Source organism: Hemitrygon akajei, chromosome 27, assembly GCF_048418815.1.
Source record: "Hemitrygon akajei chromosome 27, sHemAka1.3, whole genome shotgun sequence".
NCBI classification, from domain to species: domain Eukaryota; kingdom Metazoa; phylum Chordata; class Chondrichthyes; order Myliobatiformes; family Dasyatidae; genus Hemitrygon; species Hemitrygon akajei.
Genome location: NC_133150.1, coordinates 38,034,214 through 38,056,184, shown reverse-complemented (window position 1 = coordinate 38,056,184; position 21,971 = coordinate 38,034,214). Strand labels below are relative to the sequence as shown.

The following is a 21,971-nucleotide window of genomic DNA, read 5'->3' as shown; positions in this document are numbered from 1 at the left end:
GAATGACCGCACAGGCACAGTGAAAGGCTTCCCTGAAGCGGGTAAGTGGCATCAGATTAGCAGCTTTCACAAGAAAAACGTAAATTAAACATAAATACACACATTTTTGTACAAGAAAGAACACAATTAGGACAAAAAATACATAATAGTACAAAGCGATCAAAGTGATCATAGAGTGGTTCAACAACATAGAGGGTTGTGCCAGCTGATTCAAGGAGGCACTTTGAGCTCCTGTAGCTCCTGCCCAAAGATAGCTGTGAGAACCTGGCATGGCCTGGACGGCAGGGTTTAGAAGAGTGAGAGGTGACCTTATTGGAACGGCTGTGACTCTTAAAGGGATTCAAAGTTCAAAGTAAGTTTAATATCAAAGTACATATATGTTACCACATTCAATCCTGAGATTCATTTTCTTGTGGGCATACTCAATAAATCCAATAACCATACTACAACGATGAAAGGCAGCACCCAACAGGGAGGACAAACAGCATGCAAAAGACAACAAACTGCAAATACAAAATAAATAATAACTAAACGAACAAACAAACAGTCAGGTAGATAGATACTAGGAACGAGAGCTGAAGATGAAGAATCCTTAAAAGTGAGTCCCTAGTGTTGGAAACCCTATAATACCTTTTCATAGGATTTGTACTTTTTAACAAACTCGTGTATTTTTCGCACGCACTGGCAGAAAGCAGTATCGTAGCTAAACTAACAATTTAGCTTTCTCATTCTTTTAGTTCTCATTTTTCTCATTTTTCATTGGCTAAGTATTAGCATATTACCCATATAATGTAATTGTTTTAATTATGTAGCCTATTAACTAATTGATCACTATCTAAGGAATTTTCTTTGTAAGTGATAGGTTTTTCAGAAGTGCCATCTTTATTCCTTTGTCTTGTACTCCTTAGCATTAGGGTTGGAGGCTCTGATCATAATCTCAAGCACGAAATGGAGCTGAGAAGAAAGCTCAGCCCTCAGGGATCCTTGTTTAGTCAGGGCATGAAGGGATGTGGGGAGAGGGGAGGAGGTTGAGGCTGAGAGGGAAAATTGATCGGCCATAGTGAAACGGTGGAGCAGACTTGATGGTCTTATGGAACAGTAGATCTCAGGAATTTTCTAGCTCCGTGGCTGTGGGGGTGGAATCAGATTGGAAATCAAAATCTAAACAGTATATCAATGTACTGTAGGCCATTCAGCTGAAATGATTGTTATATTTCTCTCTCTACACAAGGGCCAGCCAACCTGCTTAGTAACTCCCGTAGGAGATGCCTTACCTCAGTCTTTAAGTGACGATGTTTTCTGCTTTTGTAAGATGGAAGTTAGGTTGTTTTGTGCCCACTGAGCGTTTGCCCTTGAACGGAAAATCCTAGAAAAGTTAGTGGCTACGGCTCTGTCCGTCACGAGTAAAGCCCTCCCCGCCATTGAGCACATTCATACGGAGCGTTGTTGCTGGAAAGCAGCATCCATCATCAGGGACCCCCACCTCCCAGGCCATGCTCTCTTCCCACTGCTGCCATCAGGAAGGAGGTACAGGAGCCTCAGGACTCACACCACCAGGTTCTGGAACAGTTATTACTCCTCAACCATCAGGCTCTTGAACCAAGGGGGATAACATCATTCAACTCATTTTCCCCGTCACCGAAACCTTCCCACAACCTGTGGATTCACTTTCAAGGACTCTTCATCTCAGGTTCTCAATATTTATTGCTTATTTATTTATTATTATTATTATTTCTTTTGTATTTGCACAGTTTGTTGTCTTTTGCACACTGGTTGTCTGCCCTATTGGGTGTGGCCTTTCATTGACTCTATTATGGCTATTGAATTTACTGAGTATGCCCACAAGGAACGGAATCTCAGGGTTGTACGTGGTGACATATATGTACTCTGATAATTACTGTGAAGTCTGAAGGATAAGGTGACTGGGCAGGAAGATGTGGAGAAAGACAACAAATCATCATTTAACTGATGGAACAGGATCAAAGGGTAGAATAGCCTACTTCTTTTGCTTCTACATTGCAATCTTTTAAGCAAGGGTTGGTCGGACTTCAGCCAAGCCCCAGAGGCTGGGATAGGGACAGGAGCAGAGATACATGAACACTGGTGGGTTTTGGATGAGGAAACTGTTTTGCCTCCAATGTCTGCATTAATATCCCTCCTGTCCCAAGCTGTTCAAAGCTCCTCAATCCTATTGTGGACATTAGAGCCATGGACTGGTCAAAGCTAGTCTAGTCCGTTTTGCCTGCGTTTGGCTCACATCCCACTAAAAGTTTCATATCCGATTATCTTTTAAATGTTGGTATTGTACCCCCATCAACCACTTCCTCACTCCATATACACACCACACTCTCTGCAAAGGAATTACTCCTCAAGTCCCTTTTAAATTTGCTCCTCTCCGCTCAGATTTCTACAGCCTTTACTTTTTGACTCCTTTTCCCAGGGAAAAAAACAGTGTATTTATCCTGTCAAAGCTCCTGTAAGTCCACCCTTTGGTCTCCTAAACTGAAGGCCAAGCCTCCCCAACCTGCCCCAGTAACTCCAGCCCTCAAGTCCCGGAGGGACTTAAATATTCCGTGTACTCTGTCCAGTTTAAATAGTCTTTTCACTCCTTGCAGCCTATTTTTTGTGTTAATGTGTCAAAATGATCGAAGTTCAAAGTAAGTTTATCCTTAAAGTACCTATGTGCCACCATATACTGTACTACCCTGAGATTCATTTTCTTGTGGTTATTCACAGTAGATGCAAAGAAACACAAGTGACAAACTATGCACAAATAAAGACGGACAAGTATTCTGGTTATCAGGAAATAGAGTGACAAGGAGACTACATAGTCATAGAACACTACAGCACAGAAAAAACAAGCCCTTCGGCTCATCAACTCCACGCCAGACCGTTATTCGGCCAAGTCCCATTGACCCTCATGTGGACCATAGCCCTCCATACACTGAACCAAACTTCTCTTGGATGTTGCATTTGAACCCACATCCACTACTTCCATCAGCAGCTCGTTCCACACTCACACCACCCTCTGAGGGAAGAATTTCCCCTCAGATCCCCCTCAAAGCCTGCTTGCGTTGACCCCATCTATACTCCTCACAATTTTGCATACATCTATCAAATCTTCTGTCATTCCCCTATGCTCCAGGGAAAGATATGCCAACCTTCCCCTATAACTCAAGATCCCCACTATAGATTCTTGTTCTGCTAATGCTCAATATGGCAGTTCATCTCTCTTTGCACATTAACAGGGCTGTTCTTTTCATTGAAAGACAGATCCTACTGACGGACACCTTCACTCAGACAGTGGTGCAAGTGTGGAACAAGCTGCCAGTAGAAACCGTAGACGCAGGCTCAATTGTAATATTTAAGAGAAATTTGAATAGTTACATAAATGGGAGGGGTTTGGAGAAATATGGTCCGGACGCAGGTAGATGGGATTAGGCAGAAGATCAGGTCAGCATGGACTAGATGGGCTGAAGGGCCTGTTTCTGTGCCAAGTTCTCTATGACTCTCTACCTCAGTGGTCCCTGGCCACACAGTGAGCAATCCTGAATAAAGAGGGTTTGTTAATGATAAATTTAGCCTTTACTCTTAAAGATGGATGTTTCTCACCATTACAATATCTTGACTGAGGACTCCCTTGACATTACCAGACCCATAATGAATAGCAAATACTTTTCCATTGGCTTCGTATGTTGTCGATCTGGATGAGTCATATTTGTTATGGGAAACTACAAAGGAACAAACAAAGTGCAAGCTGGTTACTTTCAAGCAATTTAATTATTTTCTCTTTGTTCTAATTTAAAATGTATTGCAATCAGGAGTTTGCCTTTTTCTTGGTTGTAACCAATAAAAACAACAAAAAAGAATCAATCCAAAAAAATCTCAATAAAGAAAATGCTGCTTATCCCAATCAATAAAACCCTCTGCCAGAAATAAATCTTCAAAGTAAAGAATTTGCTGTTCCTCTTGCTTTGAGAATACTGCACATGACTTTCAGAACCCAAGCAAATGGCCACTGGCAAATCACAAGTGTGTGCGATATGCTGGGCAGTGACAGTGGCAAAGAATTGTTCAACGTTAATGAACATTAAAAAATTCCAAATGTTGTATATCTGAAACTAAATCAGAAAAAGTTTCAAACAGTCAGCAGATCAGGCAGTGTCTGAGAAAACTGAAACAGTTGATGTTTCAGTTCTGGAACCTTTCAGCAGAATTGGAAGACAGAGAAACTAGCAAATTTTAAACATGTTGACTTTGCACACGATTTTATTATTATTGAAGATTTAAATGTTATTCTGTTTTATAGAAAACAACAATGGATGCACCTCTTGACGTTTCTCTTTTACAACACCCAAAAGTACTTCAAAAGTATTCATAAAAATAGAAGTAAAGCTCTTGAACAGAACCAAGGAAAATTTAAACACAAGCTTCATGTGAACCGACTATTGGTCTATAACAACACACACAAAATGCTGGAGAAACTCAGCATCTATGGAAAAAAGTACAGTTGATGCTTCGGGCCGAGACCTTTCAGCAGGACTGGAGAAAAAAAGATGAGGAGTTGGGGAGAGGAGGGGGAAACTCGAAGTGAAACCGGGAGGGGAAAGGATAAAGTAAAGAGCTAGGAAGCTGAATGGTGGAAGAGATACAGGGCTGGAAGAGGGGGAATCTGACAGGCGAGGACAGAGGGCTATCAAAGAAAGAAAAGGGGGAGGAGCACCAGAGGGAGGAAATGGGCAGGCAAGGAGATAAGGTGAGAGAGGGAAAAGGGGATAGAGAATGGTGAAGGATGGGGGGTGGCATTTCCGGAAGTTTGAGAAGTCGATGTTCATGCCATCACGTTGGAATATAAGGTGATGTTCCTCTAACCTCAGTGTAGCCTCTTCGCGACAGCAGAGGAGGTCATGGACTGATGTGTTGGAATGGGATGTGGAATTAAAACGAGAGGCCACTGGGAGATACATCTTTTTCTGGCGGTCGAAGCATAGGTGCTAAGTGAAGCGGTTTCCCAATCTATGTCGGGTATCACTGATATACAGGAGGGCACACCAAGAGCACCAGGGGCAGTATATGACCCCAACAGACTTCACAGGTGAAGTGTCGCCTCACCTGGAAGGACTGTTTGGGGCCCTGAATGGTAGTGAGGGAGGAGGTGTAGGGGCAGGTGGAGCTCTCGGTCTGCTGGCAAGGTTTAGTGCCAGGAGGGGGATGAGTGGGGAGCGATGAATGGACAAGGGAGCTGCACAGGGAGACACCCCTGAAGAAAGCAGAAAGTGGGGGGGGGGGGGGGGAGGGAAAGATGTGTTTGGTGGTGGGATCCCATTGGAGATAGCGGAAGTTCCGCAGAATTATGACAGTGGTTCCCTGGCAGAGAATTGTTAAACTTTAACGAACATTTTGTGTGTGTTGCTCGGATTTCCAGCATCTGCAGATTTTCTCTTGTTTGTGATTGGTCTATAGCACCATCTAGTGGATAAGATGTGGTAATCCTTTAGAAAGTCACATTACTTGAGATGCTCAAAATCCAGAGTAACATACAAAATGCCAAAGGAATTCATCAGGCCAGTTAGCATCTATGAAAATGAATAAACAGATGACATTTTGAGCCATGACCCTTCAAAACATTGCTTGTTTATTCCCCTCCACTGATGCCACCTGACCTGCTGAGATTTCCTGAACATTTTGATTTTTTTTTTACATTGTGGTTCACTTTGGTGATTTGTGATTACAATTGTGTTTAGAAAAATAAGGCATTTTCAGTTATTAAAAAAAATCTGAAGCAAATGTGTCAGATTTTGACTTCCTCAGTAAAGTTCAACCAAATTGGCAATAACAACCCATCCATTCAAAGACCCATTTCATTATTAGAACCATAGAACATTACAGCACAGAAACAGGCCTTTTGGCCCTTCTTGGCTGTGCCGAACCATTTTTCTGCCTAGTCCCACTGACCTGCACCTGGACCATATCCCTCCATACACCTCTCATCCATGTTCCTGTCCAATTTTTTCTTAAATGTTAAAAGTGAGCCAGCATTCACCACTTCATCTGGCAGCTCATTCCACACTCCCACTACTCTCTGTGTGAAGAAGCTCCCCCTAATGTTCCCTTTAAACTTTTCTCTTTTCACCCTTAACCCATGTCCTCTGGTTTTTTTCTCCCCCGGCCTCAGTGGAAAAAGTCTGCTTGCATTCACTCTATCTATACCCATCATAATTTTATATACCTCTATCAAATCTCCCTTCATTCTTCTACACTCCAGGGAATAAAGTCCTAACCTATTCAACCTTTCTCTGTAACTCAGTTTCTCAAGTCCTGGCAACATCCTTGTAAACCTTCTCTGCACTCTTTCAACCTTATTAATATCCTTCCTGTAATTACGTGACCAAAACAGCACACAATACTCCAAATTCGGCCTCACCAATGTCTTATACAACCTCACCATAACATTCCAACTCTTATACTCAATACTTTGATTTATAAAGGCCAAAAGCTCTCTTTACTACCCTATCTACCTGTGACGCCACTTTTAGGGAATTATGTATCTGTATTCCCAGATCCCTCTGTTCTACTGCACTCCTCAGTGTCCTACCAATTACCTTGTATGTTCTACCTTGGCTTGTCCTTCCCCTACCTTGGTTTGTCCTTCCTGAGTGTGTCCCTCAACTGAGGTTGTCCATCAACCTTCCCATCTCAGTCACCTCGCCCACTAAAGTTTTCTATAACATACTAGCAAGCAATTACCATCGATCCAATAACCTGTGCACAATATTTGCACTTTTGAAAGTCACATTCTTAGAGTAAAATGAATTTATGAAATATTTTGTGGACATTTTTATTAGCACACAACAAAGACATTAAACTATACAGTACCTACGCTGCTGTTAGTTCATGTTCCAATCCCAAAAGTGCAATACATTTTAAAGTAAAACAATTTTAAAATTAGATGAAACAGAAGTCTATTACTGTGAGTGAGATACAGTGAAAAGCTTGTCTTGCGTACTGTTCGTAGAGATCAGATCATTACACAGCGATCTGCAGTCTTTTTTATTTGGAGGTACAGCATGGTAACAGGGTCTATCGGCTGCACCCGCCATGTGACCAATTAGCCCACTAACCTGTAGATCTTTGAACTATGGGAGGAAACTGGAGCACTCATAGGAAACCCACACAATTATGGAGGGAACATACAAACTCCTTGCAAGCAGCAACAGAATTGAACCTGGATCCCCTTCACTGTACTAGTGTTAGGCAAACCGCTTTTCTACTGTGCCACCCTTAGAGACAGAGAATTTAGATTTAAAAGTGATTGAATGAATAAAGTAGGAATAATGAGTGGTTTTTGCAGGGAGCAGCTTGCAATGAGGCGCCGTGCTCCGGCTCCATCCTGCTAAGACCGATTTCCTTCCTGCTCTGTTATTGCTGGGGTTGATTGGTTCAATCGGATTCAGGTGCTGGACAAGACACAACAGAGCTAAAGAAATTAAAAGACAATTAATTGTGAGTTAATTGGGGGGGGTGGTGTATGGTAATACAGCAGCATATAGTGTTAAGCTGCCATCTATCACCGACTGGAGCTGAATTCCCGTTGTTGTCTGTAAAGAGTTTGTACGTTCTCCCCGTGAATGTGTGGGTTTCCTCCGGGTGCTCTGGTTTCCTCCCACATTGCAAAGATGTACGGGTCTGAGCTTTGACCAGTGGCCAATCCAGACTTTGTAAGTGTGGAGAGGAGGGGACTTCAATCAGGTCCACTGCCCCGGGATAAAAGGCAACATCAGGTCAGGGCAGCGTAATAGAGCTTTGACCAGTGACCCGTCGGCATCTGGGATCGATTGATTAGTAAGAGCAAACTAAAGGAAGGCAGGAGAAGCGCAGTGGCTGTCGTCTGATTGGACAGAGTCAGACAGGTGATCTTGAGGCTTTAGCTCCTCGAGGCTTCCGTCATAGAAAGCAAAGAAAAGACAAGCTCAAGTTTGTTTTCTCCTCATCTTTATATCCGCTCAGCTAGGACAGTAGAGATGTCAGGCAGGATAGCTGAATGCTCCTCTTGCAGGATGTGGGAAGGCAGGGAGACCTCCAATGTCCCTAACTGCGAGAAGTGCATCTAACTTCTTGCACTCTGCATTAAGGAGTTGGAGCTGGAACTGGATGAACTCCAGATCATTTGGGAGGACATATAAAGAGGTATGTAGTTACACCCAAGGTGCAGGACACAGGGAAATGGCTGAAAGGAAGGGCAAAGGGGTTACACACCTGTGCAGAGTACCCCTGTGGCCATCCCCCTCAACAATCGGTATATTGCTTTGGAAGCTGTAGGGGGAATGAACTAACAGAGGAGAGTCACAGTGGTCGGGTCTCTGGCACTGAGTCTGCCTCTGTGACTCAGAAGAGAAGAGGGGAGAAGAGGCAGGCTGTGGTGATAGGGGATTCTTTAGTTTGCGGGATGGGCAGGAGGTTCTGTGGGTAAGAACGAGATTCCTGGATGGTATGTTGCCTCTTGGGGGCCAGGGTCGGGGATATCTCAGATCGAGTCCTCAGCATTCTTAAGTGGGAGGCAAAGAGCCGGAAATTGTGGTCCAATGACATGGGTAGGACGAGTGACGAGGTTCTGCATGGGGAGTTGGGTGCTCAGTTAAAGGGCAGGACCTCCAGGGTTGTGATCTCAGGATTGCTGCCTGGACCATGTGCTAGTGAGGCCAGAACTAGGTAAATTACACAGTTTACTATATGACTAAGGAGTTGGTGTAGGAGGGAGGGCAGAAGATCTTTGGATTATTGGGCTCTCTTGCAGGGAAGGTGAGACCTGTACAGAAGAGACAGTTTGCACCTGAACAGCAGGGAGACTAATATCCTAGCGGGAAAGTTTGTTAATGCTGCATGGTGGCGTTTAAACTAGAGTTGTAGGGGGATGGGAACCAGAGGGCCAGAACAGTTAGTGGAGAGGTTGTGGAGGCAGATGTTGGTAGGACCTCAGACAAAGTTAGGAATTAAAAGGTTGAGCATTGTCCTAGCTGCCTATATTTCAATGGAAGACATATCTTAGGAAAGTTGGATAACAGTGCTGAGGATGAGGTAACTAGTTTACAAACAGAGGCAGTGTGTAGTGAGGAGAGGCTGTTGATAGGGCATAATTGCAGTCAAGAGGATGAGTTACAAAGTAAAAGGAGGACAATAATGAAAAGGGTGAATACAGGCCTGAATGTGTTGTTACTGAATGCGAACAGTATATCGAATACGGCAGATGAATTTCCAGCCCAGTTGCAGATTGGCAGGTATGATATTGTAGGCATCTCTGAATCGTGGCTGAAAGATTATAGCTGGGAGCTTAATACCAGGGATATACATTGTATTGAAAGGACAGGCAGGAAGGCAGAGGGGGTGTCGTTGCTCTATTGGTAAAAAATGAAATCAAATTATTAGAAAGAGGAGACATAGGGTCAGAAGGTGTTGAACCATTGTGGATAAAACAAAGGAACTGAAAGAATGAAACGACCCTTATGGGTGTTGTATACAGACCGCCAACATAAGGATGTGGCCTACAAATTACAACGGGAGATTGAAGATGCACACCAAAGGGGCAATGTTACAATAGTCCCGGGGGACTTCAATATGCAGGTAGATTGGGGAAATCAGGCTGGTGCTGGATTCCAGTGAGCAATGGTGAAATGCCTTGATAGAGGGAACGTTGAGAGGATGTTTCCTATGGTGGGAGAGTCTAAGTCCAGAGGATACCACCTCAGAATAGAGGGGCATCCTTTTAGAAAAGGAGATGAGGAGGGATTTCTTTAGCCAGAGAGTGATGAATCTGTGGAATTCCTTGCCACAGGCAGCTGTGGAGGCCAGTTCTTTAAGTATCTTTAATACAGAAGTTGATTGGCTCTCGATTGGTCAGGGCATGGAGGGATACGGGGAGAAGGCAGGAGATTGGGGCTGAGAGGAAAATTGGATCGGGCATGATAAAATGGCAGAGGAGACTCAATGGGGCAAATAGCCTAATTCTGCTCCTATATCTTATGATCTTATGGGTTAGGGTTAGTGAGTTGTGGTTGTGCTATGTTGGTGCTGGAAGTGTGGTGACGCTTGTGGGCACAATCCTTACTGATTTTACTGCATGTTTTGATGTTTCAATATACATGTGACAAATAAAGCTAATTTTTAAATCTCTTTAGTCATCCTCTTTACCCTTCCCCTGACTTGGCTGACTTTGGTCCTTTTTACCGAATTGCAGTGATGTCATGGCTTTGTTCCCCTTGCAATGCACTTACAGCAGGCAGCGAAGAGGGGTGAGCAGCTTGAGGAAGGGATCCAGAGGTTGGCCGATCCCGTGTCGAAGATAACTTTGAAGGTCTGTGGAGGGGTCCCAATGCTGATCTCCCCAAAGTACTGGGTCTGAGAAATAAGAGACACAATAACAAAAGTCTTCCATTTATATATACCGTAGATTCCGGATTTTAAGCCGCTACTTTTTTCCCACATTTTGAACAGCTTTGAACTTTGCGGCCAATAATCCGAAGCGGCTAATGCATGGTTTTTTTCATGCCGCCTCGTAAACATTTTGCCTCATAACAGTAGACCAATAAAATTGATGAGTAGTTCACAGAGGTCCAATGAAATTGTACGATAAATCAAGCGCACTTTCACAATTAAATTATTGTAAATCAGTCATTTGTACTCACCCTCATCAACATGGAAAACACTCGAAGCATTGTGCTGCCTACTTAGTTTAAACTATATTTGTTTTCTGTACTACATCGCGGGATGCTATGACGTCACACCCGGTTTCGCGGTGTCTTGTGGGAAAATGCCGGTTTGCGATGAAACGGGACGGAGGGAGGGAGCGCATTACGCGAGCGGCTTTGGATCTGAGCGAACTCTGCTTTTAAGTTAAAGGTATCAATAACTTTTCCTGGTAGGCTGCAATATATATATTTTTTTACCAGTCGTTAGGAGATATTGGAATGTTGTTCAGTAAAGAAGTATACGCAACGTATATTTAAAAGTAGCCGCGTACGGGCACGGTTCGAAAAAAAGCATTTGCAATATGTATTTGTTTTTGTTACCATATGGATTTAATTAAAAGTTAAAAAAATCCTCACGTGTAATATCTTTCTGTGTAAATATCTCATATTACAACGTGGGACACCTGCGGCCGAAAATCCGGTGCGGCCTAAAATCCGGTGCGGCCTAAAATCCGATGCGGCCTTTACAATTAAAAAATTGATTTTATTTCTAAAATTAGAGCCAGCGGCTTTTAATCAGGTGCACTCTGTAGTCCGGAATCTACGGTAATCTGTCAAAACCAAAGTTCAAATTAAATTTTAAACAGAAGAGGTTCTGCAGATGCTGGAAATTCAGAGTAACGCATGGAAAATGCTGGAGGAACTCAGCAGTTCAGGCAGCATCTATGGAAAAGATTAAACAGGAAGAAACCTCCTTGAAGTAAATTTATTATCAAAGTATGCATGTGTCACCATGTACTACCCTGAGATCCATTTTCTTTCGGGCGTTCACAGGAGATCAAAGGCAATTTGGATCAACGGCAAAAATACACCTAAACAAGGACTGACAAACAAAAGAAGCAAAAGAAGACGATCTGGAGAGAAAAGAGAATGTTCGGGGTGGGAGGAGTCTTTGATGAGGTTGAAAGCTTTATTGAGGTGGTGAGAAGTGTATGGGTTGTGTCCGCAAATCTCTGTAGTTTCTTGAGGGCTGGGGCAGAGCGATGGCCATAACAAGCCACGATGCATCTGGGTAGGATGCTTTCCATGATGCATGGACAAAAACCAGTGGCAGCCAAAGGGCACATGTCAGATTTCTTTAGCCTCCTTAGGACATTGAGAGGCTGCAGCCCAAACCTTGCATCAGAAAGGTTTGTTGTTCTAGATTCCCTCACCTGCAGTCTCTTGTGTCAGAACTTTCAGCTTTTGTGTTTACCGCTGTTGTTATTTTGGGAGGGGGTTCAGATTTTGGCCAAGTTTTGAGGGAGGATGGTGTAGTTTCAGGCCACTAACGGGAGCTAACTGTTCAGGCTTTGATGACAGAGCAAACAGTCACAAGGAGAGGAGACAAGACAAGACCAAAGCCAGAGGGTAGAGGGTGGTGCAGAGTGACCTATGATTCAAGCACAAGCAGCTATTTACAATATACATTAATTATTTAAATGAAGGGATTAAAAGTAGCATTAGCAAATTTGCAGATGACACAAACCTGGGTGGCAGTGTGAAATGTGAGGAGGATGTTAGGAGAATGCAGGGTGACTTGGACTGGTTGGGTGAGTGGGCAGATGCATGGCAGATGCAGTTTAATGTGGATAAATGTGAGGTTATCCACTTAGGTGGCAAGAACAGGAAAGCAGTTTACTATCTGAATGGTGTCAAGTTAGGAAAAGGGGAAGTACAATGAGATCTAGGTGTTCTTGTACATCAGTCACTGAAAGTAAGCATTCAGGTACAGCAGGCAGTGAAGAAAGCTAATGGCATGTTGGCCTTCATAACAAGGGGAGTTGAGTATAGGAGCAACGAGGTCTTTCTGCAGTTGTACAGGGCCCTGGTGAGACCACACCTGGAGTACTGTGTTCAGTTTTGGTCTCCAAATTTGAGGAAGGACATTCTTGCTATTGAGAGAGTGCAGTGTAGGTTCTCGAGGTTAATTCCTGGGATGGTGGGACTGTCATATGTTGAAAGATTGGAGTGACTGGGTTTGTATACACTGGAGTTTAGAAGGATGAGAGGGGATTTGATTACTACTCCTGCACCTATTGTCTATTGTCTAATATAAAAGCCAGATGATATCATGGTGCAGTTACCTCATGGCGCCTGAGACTTGGGTTTGAGTCCGACCTTAGGTGTGGTCTGAGCCGTGTTTGCCCATTGTCCTGTGACCACGTGGGTTTTCTCTGGGTGCCCTGGTTTCCTCCCACTTTCCAATGACAGTGTACGCTGGATTATTTGGTTACTGTTAACAGCCCAGAATGTAGACGAGTGGTAGTGCAAGATGATAATGTGGAGGGAATGAAAAATCTATTCCTTTCTATAAATGTTCCCTGACTTGCCGAGTTCCTCCAGCACTTTGTGTCTTTGTTCCACAGCACTTACTTGAATTGTCTGTCAGTATGTAGTGAAGATCCAATTATGGAGTTATTATTGGCCTTGAATGAGGCCTTCTGGTCCTTGGGCTGTACAACATGATCTTTCTCCATGTTATTTTTCCATGACTGTATGACTATGAAGAGCCAGAAATCATTTGGGATGAGGCGTGTGAAGGAGACACCAGATAATGAGTTCTCCAGCACTTTGTGAGTGTTGTTTTGGATTTACAGCATCTCTAGACTTATTTGTGTTTATGAACCACTATCTATGTCCTCTCCCCCTTCAACACCCATTGGCCACCAGTCTACGAGAGTGTGTAGCCAACATGCTTATTCTGCCATTTCCTTAAGGCAGGAAGGAGCTTCCTTCCTCGACATGCAAACTCAAAAACCTTGACAATGTAAACAAATAAAACTGCCCCTCACCACACCACAGAACATAAACACCCAGCCTAAAACCAGGGAGGCTGGCGTTCTGTAATAATCCATCCCCAAAGATTAACCATTCCTGTTTGAACTCAACACAAGCTCCAGAGTTTGATGAAGTACTCTCTCCTTGCCTGGATGAAGCCAGCTCCAACAACACTCACAAAACTTGATGCAAGCCAGGACAAAATAGCCAACCTCACCCACTATCCTAAAGAAGTCATTCTCTCCACTGCCGACAGTGTGTAGCATCTACAAAATTACTCTCTTAGGCTACTCTGACAGCACCTCCCAACAATGAAAAATATAGTAAACGAAATAGCACTAGATATAGCTTCTCCTCCTAGTCACACTCCATCTCGTGTAAATGTGAGTGGGATCTGGTGATGTTCCAATCCACAGGTTTTTTTAGGAGTCCAAGAATGAGTGAAAACTTCTTGCATCATGATCGTTTATTTTAATGTTTAAACAAAGAACAGATACAAAGGATATGAAAGAGTAGGGATTGACGGGTTCTTTTCAGAATGGCAGGCTGTGACCAGTGGGGTACCGCAAGCCTCGATGCTGGGACCGCAGCTGTTTACAATATATATTAATGATTTAAATGAAGGGATTAAAAGTAACATTAGCAAATTTGCAGATGACACAAAACTGGGTGGCAGTGTGAAATATGAAGAGGATGTTAGGAGAATGCAGGGTGACTTGGATAGGTTGAGTGAGTGGGCAAATGCAGTTTAATGTGAATAAATGTGAGGTTATCCACTTTGGTGGCAAGAACTGGAAGGCAGTTTCCTATCTGAATGGTGTCAAGTTAGGAAAAGGGGAAGTACAACAAGATCTAGGTGTTCTTGTACATCAGTTACTGAAAGTAAGCATGCAGGTACAGCAGGCAGCGAAGAAATCTAATGGCATGTTGGCCTTCATAACAAGAGGAGTTGAGTATAGGAGCAAAGAGGTCCTTCTGCATTTGTACAGGGCCCTGGTGAGACCCCACCTGGAGTATTGTGTTCTGTTTTGGTCTCCAAATTTGAGGAAAGACATTCTTGCTATTGAGGGAGTGCAGCATAGGTTCACGAGGTTAATTCCCGGGATGGCGGGACTGTCATATGTTAAAAGTTTGGAGAGACTGGGCTTGTATACACTGGAATTTAGAAGGATGAGAGGGGATCTGATTGAAACATATAAGATTATTAAGGGATTGGACATGCTAGAGGCAGGAAACATGTTCCTGATGTTGGGGGAGTCCAGAACCAGAGGCCACAGTTTAAGAATAAGGGGTAGGCCATCTAGAACAGAGTTCAGGAAAAACTTTTTCACCCAGGGAGTTGTGGATCTTTGGAATGCTCTGCGTCAGAAGGCAGTGGAAGCCAATTCTCTGGATGCTTTCAAGAAAGAGTTAGATAGAGCTCTTAAAGATAGCGGAGTCAAGGGATATGGGGAGAAGGCAGGAACGGGGTACTGATTGTGGATGATCAGCCATGATCACATTGAATGGCAGTGCTGGCTTGAAGGGCCAAATGGCCTACTCCTGCACCTATTGTCTATTGTCTATTGAAACTCAAGAAAAGAGCTAAGGCAAAGACAAAGACTAGATGGTGATTTTTGCAGAGATTTACAATTCTATACTGAGATAGGGCCACATTTCTGAGATAAGCAAAGAGCCAGTTAAAAGATACACAGCATGTGTGCAATGTGATAACACTTAGCCAATGAAAAATGAAGAGGTGATAAACCGTTCTGTAGCAGCTATACCACTTTGCCACCAGTAGGTGGAGCCAAACACCACTTATTGTGAAAAATACAGGCTAAGAATATGTTAATAAAGCAATTGCTAAAAATCATTAATTCAACCAATACCTTATTAAGAGCAAAAAACAACCGATTCCAACATGTGAAAGGGGCTGTTCCCCTTCCCAGATCGCTTAAGAACCAGGGGTCAGTTACATTTTCATTGGTTACAGGCTCTTCAGCCCAATGAGCCCATGCCACCCAATTACACCCATGTCACCAATTAACCTACTAACCAGTATGTATTTGGGACGTGGGAGGAAACCAGAGCACCTTGAGGAAACACCGCAGTCACAGGGAGAATATACAACCAGCTTACTGACAGGTGGCATTGAACCCTGCTCTCTGGTGCTGTGATAATATTACACTACCGTGTCACCCATGTAGAGAGACACAGTGAAAAGCTTTCTTTGCATGTCATCCAGAGAGATCATTCCACACACAAGTACATCAAGGTAGTATGAAAGGAAAACCAACAACTGATGCAGCATCAGAGTGTCTGGCATAGGAACTGTACCTCCCTCAATTGCAGGGCTCTGCAGAGAGTGGTGTGGACAGCCCAGCACATCTGTAGTTGAGAACTTCCCATGATTCAGGACATTTACAAGGACAGGTCTGTAAAGAGGGCCAGTAGGATCAATTGGAGTCCTGAGTCACTCCAACCACAATCTATTCCAGCTGCTACCATCCGCGAAGCGGTACTGCAGCATAAAGGCCAGAACCAACAGGCTCCAGGACAGCTTCTTCCACCAGGCCATCTGACTGATGAACTCACACTGATTTGAGTGTACTCTATATTACATTGACTGTTCTATTTATTATAAATTATTATAAATTACTATGATTGCACATTGCACTTTTAGGTGGAGACATAACATAAAGATTTTTACTCCTCATGAATGTGAAGGATGCAAGAAATAATGTCAATTCAATTCAATACAGTACAAGGAAAGTGGAGTGCAGGAAGACAATAAGGTCCAAGGACTATGATGAGGTAGACTGAGTGATCAGGAGCCCTGTCCATTAAAGGGGCCTCTAATATAATGGGTGGTTTATGGGGCTGGGGTAGTGGTGAAGAAAAAGCAGTGTTCAATCAGAGAATAATTGTAGTCTGGAATCAGTGGTCAATAAATGGGAATTGGGTGAACTCTTGAGAGACAGTACTTTAGAGCAAGGCTTTCCAACCTTTTTTTTAATGGCATGAACCCCTACCATTATGGAGACCTTATAGAAACATATAAAATTATGAAAGGATAGGTAAGATAGAGGCTGGAAAGTTGTTTCCACGTAGCTGAGACTAGAACTAGGGGACATCGCCTCAAGATTCGGGGGAGGGGGCTAGATTTAGGAAGGAGATGAGGAGGAACTGCTTTTCCCAAAGAGTGGTGAATCTGTGGAATTCTCTGTCCAACGTAGTAGTGGAGGCTACCTCAGTAAATATATCTAAGACAAGGTTAGATAGATTTTTGCATTGGAGGGGAGTTAATGGTTATGGGGAAAAGGCAGGTAGGTGGAGATGAGTCCATGGTCAGATCAGCCATGATCTTATTGAATGGTGGAGCAGGCCCGACAGCCTATCCTGCTCCCACTCTTATGTTCATATGTTCTTATTAACCAAGGAACCCCTAGTTTAGAAGATTATGGAGAAGGAGCATGAGAAGGTACTGATGAAAATACTCTACTAGAAGCTAGAAAGGGTCCAAAAGACCTCATTTATCGTCAGTAATAAATCCACAATTGGATCTTCAGTAGAGAGAGAGAGAGACACACACACACACATTCACACACACACGCGCGCACACACACGCACACAATCACAGACAATCTAAGGCTCATGGGCAGTTGAAGGTGGGCAATAAATGCTGAGGAACATTCAAAATGCTGGAGGAACTCAGTAGGTCAAGCAGTATCCATGGAGAGGAATAAACAGTCGACATTTTGGGCTGAGACTCTTCATCAGGGCATTCACCATTCTGAAGTGCTGGCCTTGTCAGTGATGGAGTAGGAAAATCAACAAGATCTTAGGGACAGAGTTCAAGCAGGACTGTACTTACATCCATATAGTTGGTGAGGATCGTCGGCGCTGTGCCGTTCTGAATATGCTCAAAGGACTTATTGGCTTCCCTCAAGATGGCGGATGGTTTCAGTCCCAGCTGGCGCAGTGATTGCCGGATAGATGGCATTTTATGGAGAGGAATCCTGTGGGAAGAAGTAGGCTTCAGAGGAATGAATAGCAAGATAAACCTGCGCTCAAGGGAAAGTCTGACAGCTGCAATGCCCTGCACCTTGCATTTATGTCGTATTTTTAATGTAGCAAACCATTAAAAAGCTCTTTACCCCACACCTTTTCTTGAATATTTTCATAATTCCCGTTTAGATTAAGGGTGCATCTCTCCCTTTTTTCTTTTGCATTTAAATCCCTTACTTCCAGCTTCTTTCGGTTAAGACTTACGGGTTTTTTTAATGTGTAAACGTATTATAGTTCAGGTAGTAGGCAATATACCTTCTTTTTTATAAATACAGCTCTGTGGTGATAAAAGTTCTGATTAACTTTTTTATATATCATAAGGTTGGCTTGGCGTTGGGTAGTGGGAGGGTGGGGTGTTAACTAACTTTATACGATTCTACTACAGGTGCTTTTTCTTAATTGTTATGAACTGTACATTTGATACGTTTGTTTTGCACTGTATAAACCTTTTTTTTTACTGTTTTTTTTTGCTTTGTCGCATTGTAGAAACTCATTAAAAAACTAATAAAAAAAACTCTTTATACCGGGTGACTCAGTAATGGTTAGCACAATGCTTTACAGTGCCAGAAATCAGGGTTCAGTTGCCGCTGATGTCTTTATGGAGTTGTTACGTTCTGTACTGTTAGTTTCCACTGCAAGCTCTGGTTTCCTCCCATATTCTAAAGACGTACAAGTGAAGGTTCAGGTTAGTAAGTGTGGGCATTCTATGTTGGCATCAGAAGCATTGTGATACTTGTGGGTTTCCTCCAGCACATCCTCGGACTGTGCAGGTCATTGGCACAAGCGGCACATTTCGTCGTATGTTTTGACGTACATGTGATAAGTTAAGCTGATCTCTTTAATACTTTGTTATCAGAGTATGACGGAAACTGTGTGGCAGGACAAGCAAAATGCTTGGTCAACAAGGTTGTCAGGGAGTGACTTAAAAAAGGTCACAGTGCTGGAGAGGCTTCAAGATTTAAGGAGGGATTTTCACACTTTAAGGACTATGACAGCTGAAGATTCAGGTGCGGGATGAATGAAAGGAACCAGGGGCACTGACAAAGCCGCAGTTAGAGGGGCAGAGAGATCTCAGAGCTGGCGGATGCAGCAACAAAGATTCAAGGTTCAAGTCTAACAGGCACAAAATGGTGGAGGAGCTCAGCAGGTCAGGCAGCATCTACGGGAAGGAATAAAGAGTCGACATTTCGGGCCAGGAGCCTTCATCAGGACTGGAAGGGAAAGGGGAAGAAGACAGAATAAGAAGATGGGGCAGGGGAAGGAATACAAGGTAGAAGGTGATGGGAGAAGTTTATAGGTGAAGATTTAAGTTTATTTGTTTTGTGCAGTAATGGAGGGAGTTCAAAGTGAAGTTGATGACTTTAACAATATGAAACTTGGGTCCAGGAACCAGCTGCGTTCAGTGAGCATGAAGATGTCTTCAAAAGGCAGTGCCTCTAAGAAGCTGGCATCTGTTATTAAAGACCCTCACCATCTTACCTCCAAACGGGGTAAGGCCCTGTTTGCCTTACCTCCGTCAGGGAGGAGGTACAGGAGCCACACTTAACATTTTAGGAACAGCTTCCTCCCCTCTGCAATCAGATTTCTGAATGGTCCGTGAACATTACCTCAATATTCGTCTCTCACACTCTTTATTCATTATTGTAACTTGTAATAATTTAATGTTGTGCACTGTGCTGCTGCCCCAAATCAGCAAATTCCCTGACATATGTCAGTGATAACAAACCTGATTCTGATTCACTAGTGCAGAAGGTGAAGGGGTCTTGTTGTGTGCAAGGGTACAGGCAGTAGATTAATGGACACGCACAAGTTTACGAGGAATCCACACTATGGTATGTTATTCCCATTCCTTTGTAATTCCTATGGAATACAGAGCTCAAAGAGCCCCATTTACAGCAAGGTTAACAGTGCCACGGCCTATGCCTAATGGCTGGACCGACAAAGTCTGCACCTTACACTGGCAGTTCCAACAGATCAAGGGTTCCCAGTTTGGGGTCCATAGACCCCTTGCTTAACGGCATTGGTCCATGGTATAAAAAAGGTCGGAAACCCCCTGTTCTGGATGGATGTCCTCCATGGACAACCTGATGGGTGAAACGTTGCCACCTCTAAAGATTAAAGTGTTAGCCTCACATCGCCAGCGACTAGACACAGTATGACCTCCAGTGCTGTCTGTGTGGAGTTCGCAAGTTCTCCCTGTCACCACATAGATTCCACAATAGGCTCGCACTTCCTTTTACATGCCAAAGACGAGCAAGCTGGCAGGTTAACTGGCATCTATAAATCACCTCTCAGTGTGGGTGGGGGTGGGGGGGAGTACAATAAATGAGAATATGGGGGGAACTGACTACATGGAAAATTGATGTGAGAACTGATTGAGCTACAATGGGTCAAATGGCCTACTTTCATATCATACGGAAATATATAAATAATATATTTGATATCTCCTCCAAGAGGGCCCTACCCTTGCTGTGGAGTTTGGAGGCTTGTGTGGCTCAATGACCCGGAGAGCCATGTTGGCTGGAGTCAGGGTTTTGTGCTTTGGCTCTTGGTAGGGTCACCCATGTCATAGAGGACAGACTAAGAGTGGTCCACTGGTCCTCCAGGTTCAGGGGTTCAGCTCAGGGCTAACAACCCTGACTAGTAAGACAAAACTGTTACCCAGACAGCAATGAAGACTCTTTCTACGTCAGAGTGTGACGGTATTCCTGAGTCTCCATCCGGGACTTGCATGACTGACAGTAGTGAAAACGAAGAGAAATCTATTGGCACAATGATGGAAGCCTTGGACACTGCCAGAGATGGCGGACCTTCATCGCTGCCCTAAACACAAAAGACTTTTGCACAATACTGGATTAATTTTATGTATTGCACTGTACTGCTGCCACAAAAAAAAAACAAATTTCATGACACACGTGAGTGATGATAAACCTGATCCTGATATGGGTCTTCACTGTGGACTGAGAGTGGGAAGGGGGCAGGGAGAGGGGAATCATGTTTGAGAAAAGGGGAAGGGAGAGTGGAGGGAGCAGGAAGCACCAGAGAGACATCCTGTAATGATTAATAAGCCAATTGTTTAGAACTAAATGTCCTTGCTTGGTGTCTCAGGGCTGGGTGCGTCTGCACCCATACCACCCCCATTCCTGGCATTTCTTCTCTGCCACCTGCCCCACACCCCTCCCGCGGTACTCCACCCTCACCATTCCCAACATCCTTTGCTCCTGCCAGATTAATGGACTCACTCTCTGCTCCATGTTGACAAATACAGTACTGTGCAAAGGTCTCAGGCACACTTGCTATATAGGTGCCTAAGACTTTTGCACATTACTGTTTAACCTTTTCTAATATTCAGGCGCCAGGTTTTATGGAGTCAGGGAATTCGGCCCATTACCTCCATGCTGACCAGTGGGCACCCATCCACATTAATCCCATTTTACAGCACTTACAAAGCCTTCTAAGCCTGGGTGATTCAAGTGATCGTCTAGACACATCTTGAATGCTGTCAGTGACCCTGTATCCACCACTCTCTCTAGTTGTACGTTCTCTGGGTGGAAAGGTGTCTTTGCTGAACTCCTGGACACCATCCTCCATGTTACCCAGCCGCCAAATTCCTCATTAATCCCCAATCCTGGCAGGACAATGCTTAAACCCTTCATGAAATTGTGAAATTGTGTTCCCCCTCTCTCTGTTGCTGGGTCCAGAGTCACAATTAGGCAAGACTGCACATCATCAATTAAAGTTAACCTGATGAGTTTTTATAACATTCGGTCGTTTTCACATTCACTATAGCTTGCTTAAATTCTAGACTTTTTTTCACCTGAGAATTGTATTTAAATTCTCAGCTTTCCTGGTGAGATTTGATTTCATATCTCTGATCAATAATTGCAGTACTATAACCACTATATTTCCAAATCCAGGCGCTGCGACGGACAACACAAAAGCGTAAGCTCGAGGACCTTTGCTCTGTCCACAACAGGCAGAATTTCCCAGAGGTCAATCATTTTAATTCCACTCCCCATTGCCTTTCCAATTGTCATGCTGAAGCCACTCTCAGAGTGGAGGAGCAAAGCCTCCTATTCTGTCTGGGTAGCCTTTGACCTGAAGGCACGAACATTGATTTCTCTAACTTTTGGCAATTTCTCTTCCCCCAGTTCCCTTCTCTCATTTGCCATTCCCCATCTGACTCCCCTCTTATTCCTTTTCTCCTCACTTGCCTGTCACCTCCCCTGTTGCCCCTCCTAAATCTGTTTCTCCCATAATCCGCTCTCCTATCAGGTTCCTTCTTCTTCAGCCACTTTCCACCTATCACCTCCCAGCTTCTAACTTCATCCCCAACCCCAGCCGCACCCACCTACCTTCCTCTCGCCTGACTTCACCTCACCTGTCAGCTTGTACTCCTCCCCCTCCCCCCCCCCCCAC

General features: G+C 43.8%; 1 protein-coding gene across 1 annotated transcript in view; it reads right to left on the bottom strand.

The window, feature by feature from the left end:
- ren (renin) overlaps positions 1 to 21,971 on the bottom strand; it is a 57,709-nt gene that overhangs the window by 31,827 nt on the left and 3,911 nt on the right. Inside the window, exons 2-4 of the mRNA XM_073030682.1 lie at positions 17,359 to 17,503; positions 10,269 to 10,392; positions 3,613 to 3,731 (exon numbers count right to left, since the gene is read on the bottom strand). Of these exons, the coding sequence (XP_072886783.1) occupies positions 3,613 to 3,731; positions 10,269 to 10,392; positions 17,359 to 17,503 (388 nt within the window). The remainder of the gene's footprint in view (positions 1 to 3,612; positions 3,732 to 10,268; positions 10,393 to 17,358; positions 17,504 to 21,971) is intronic.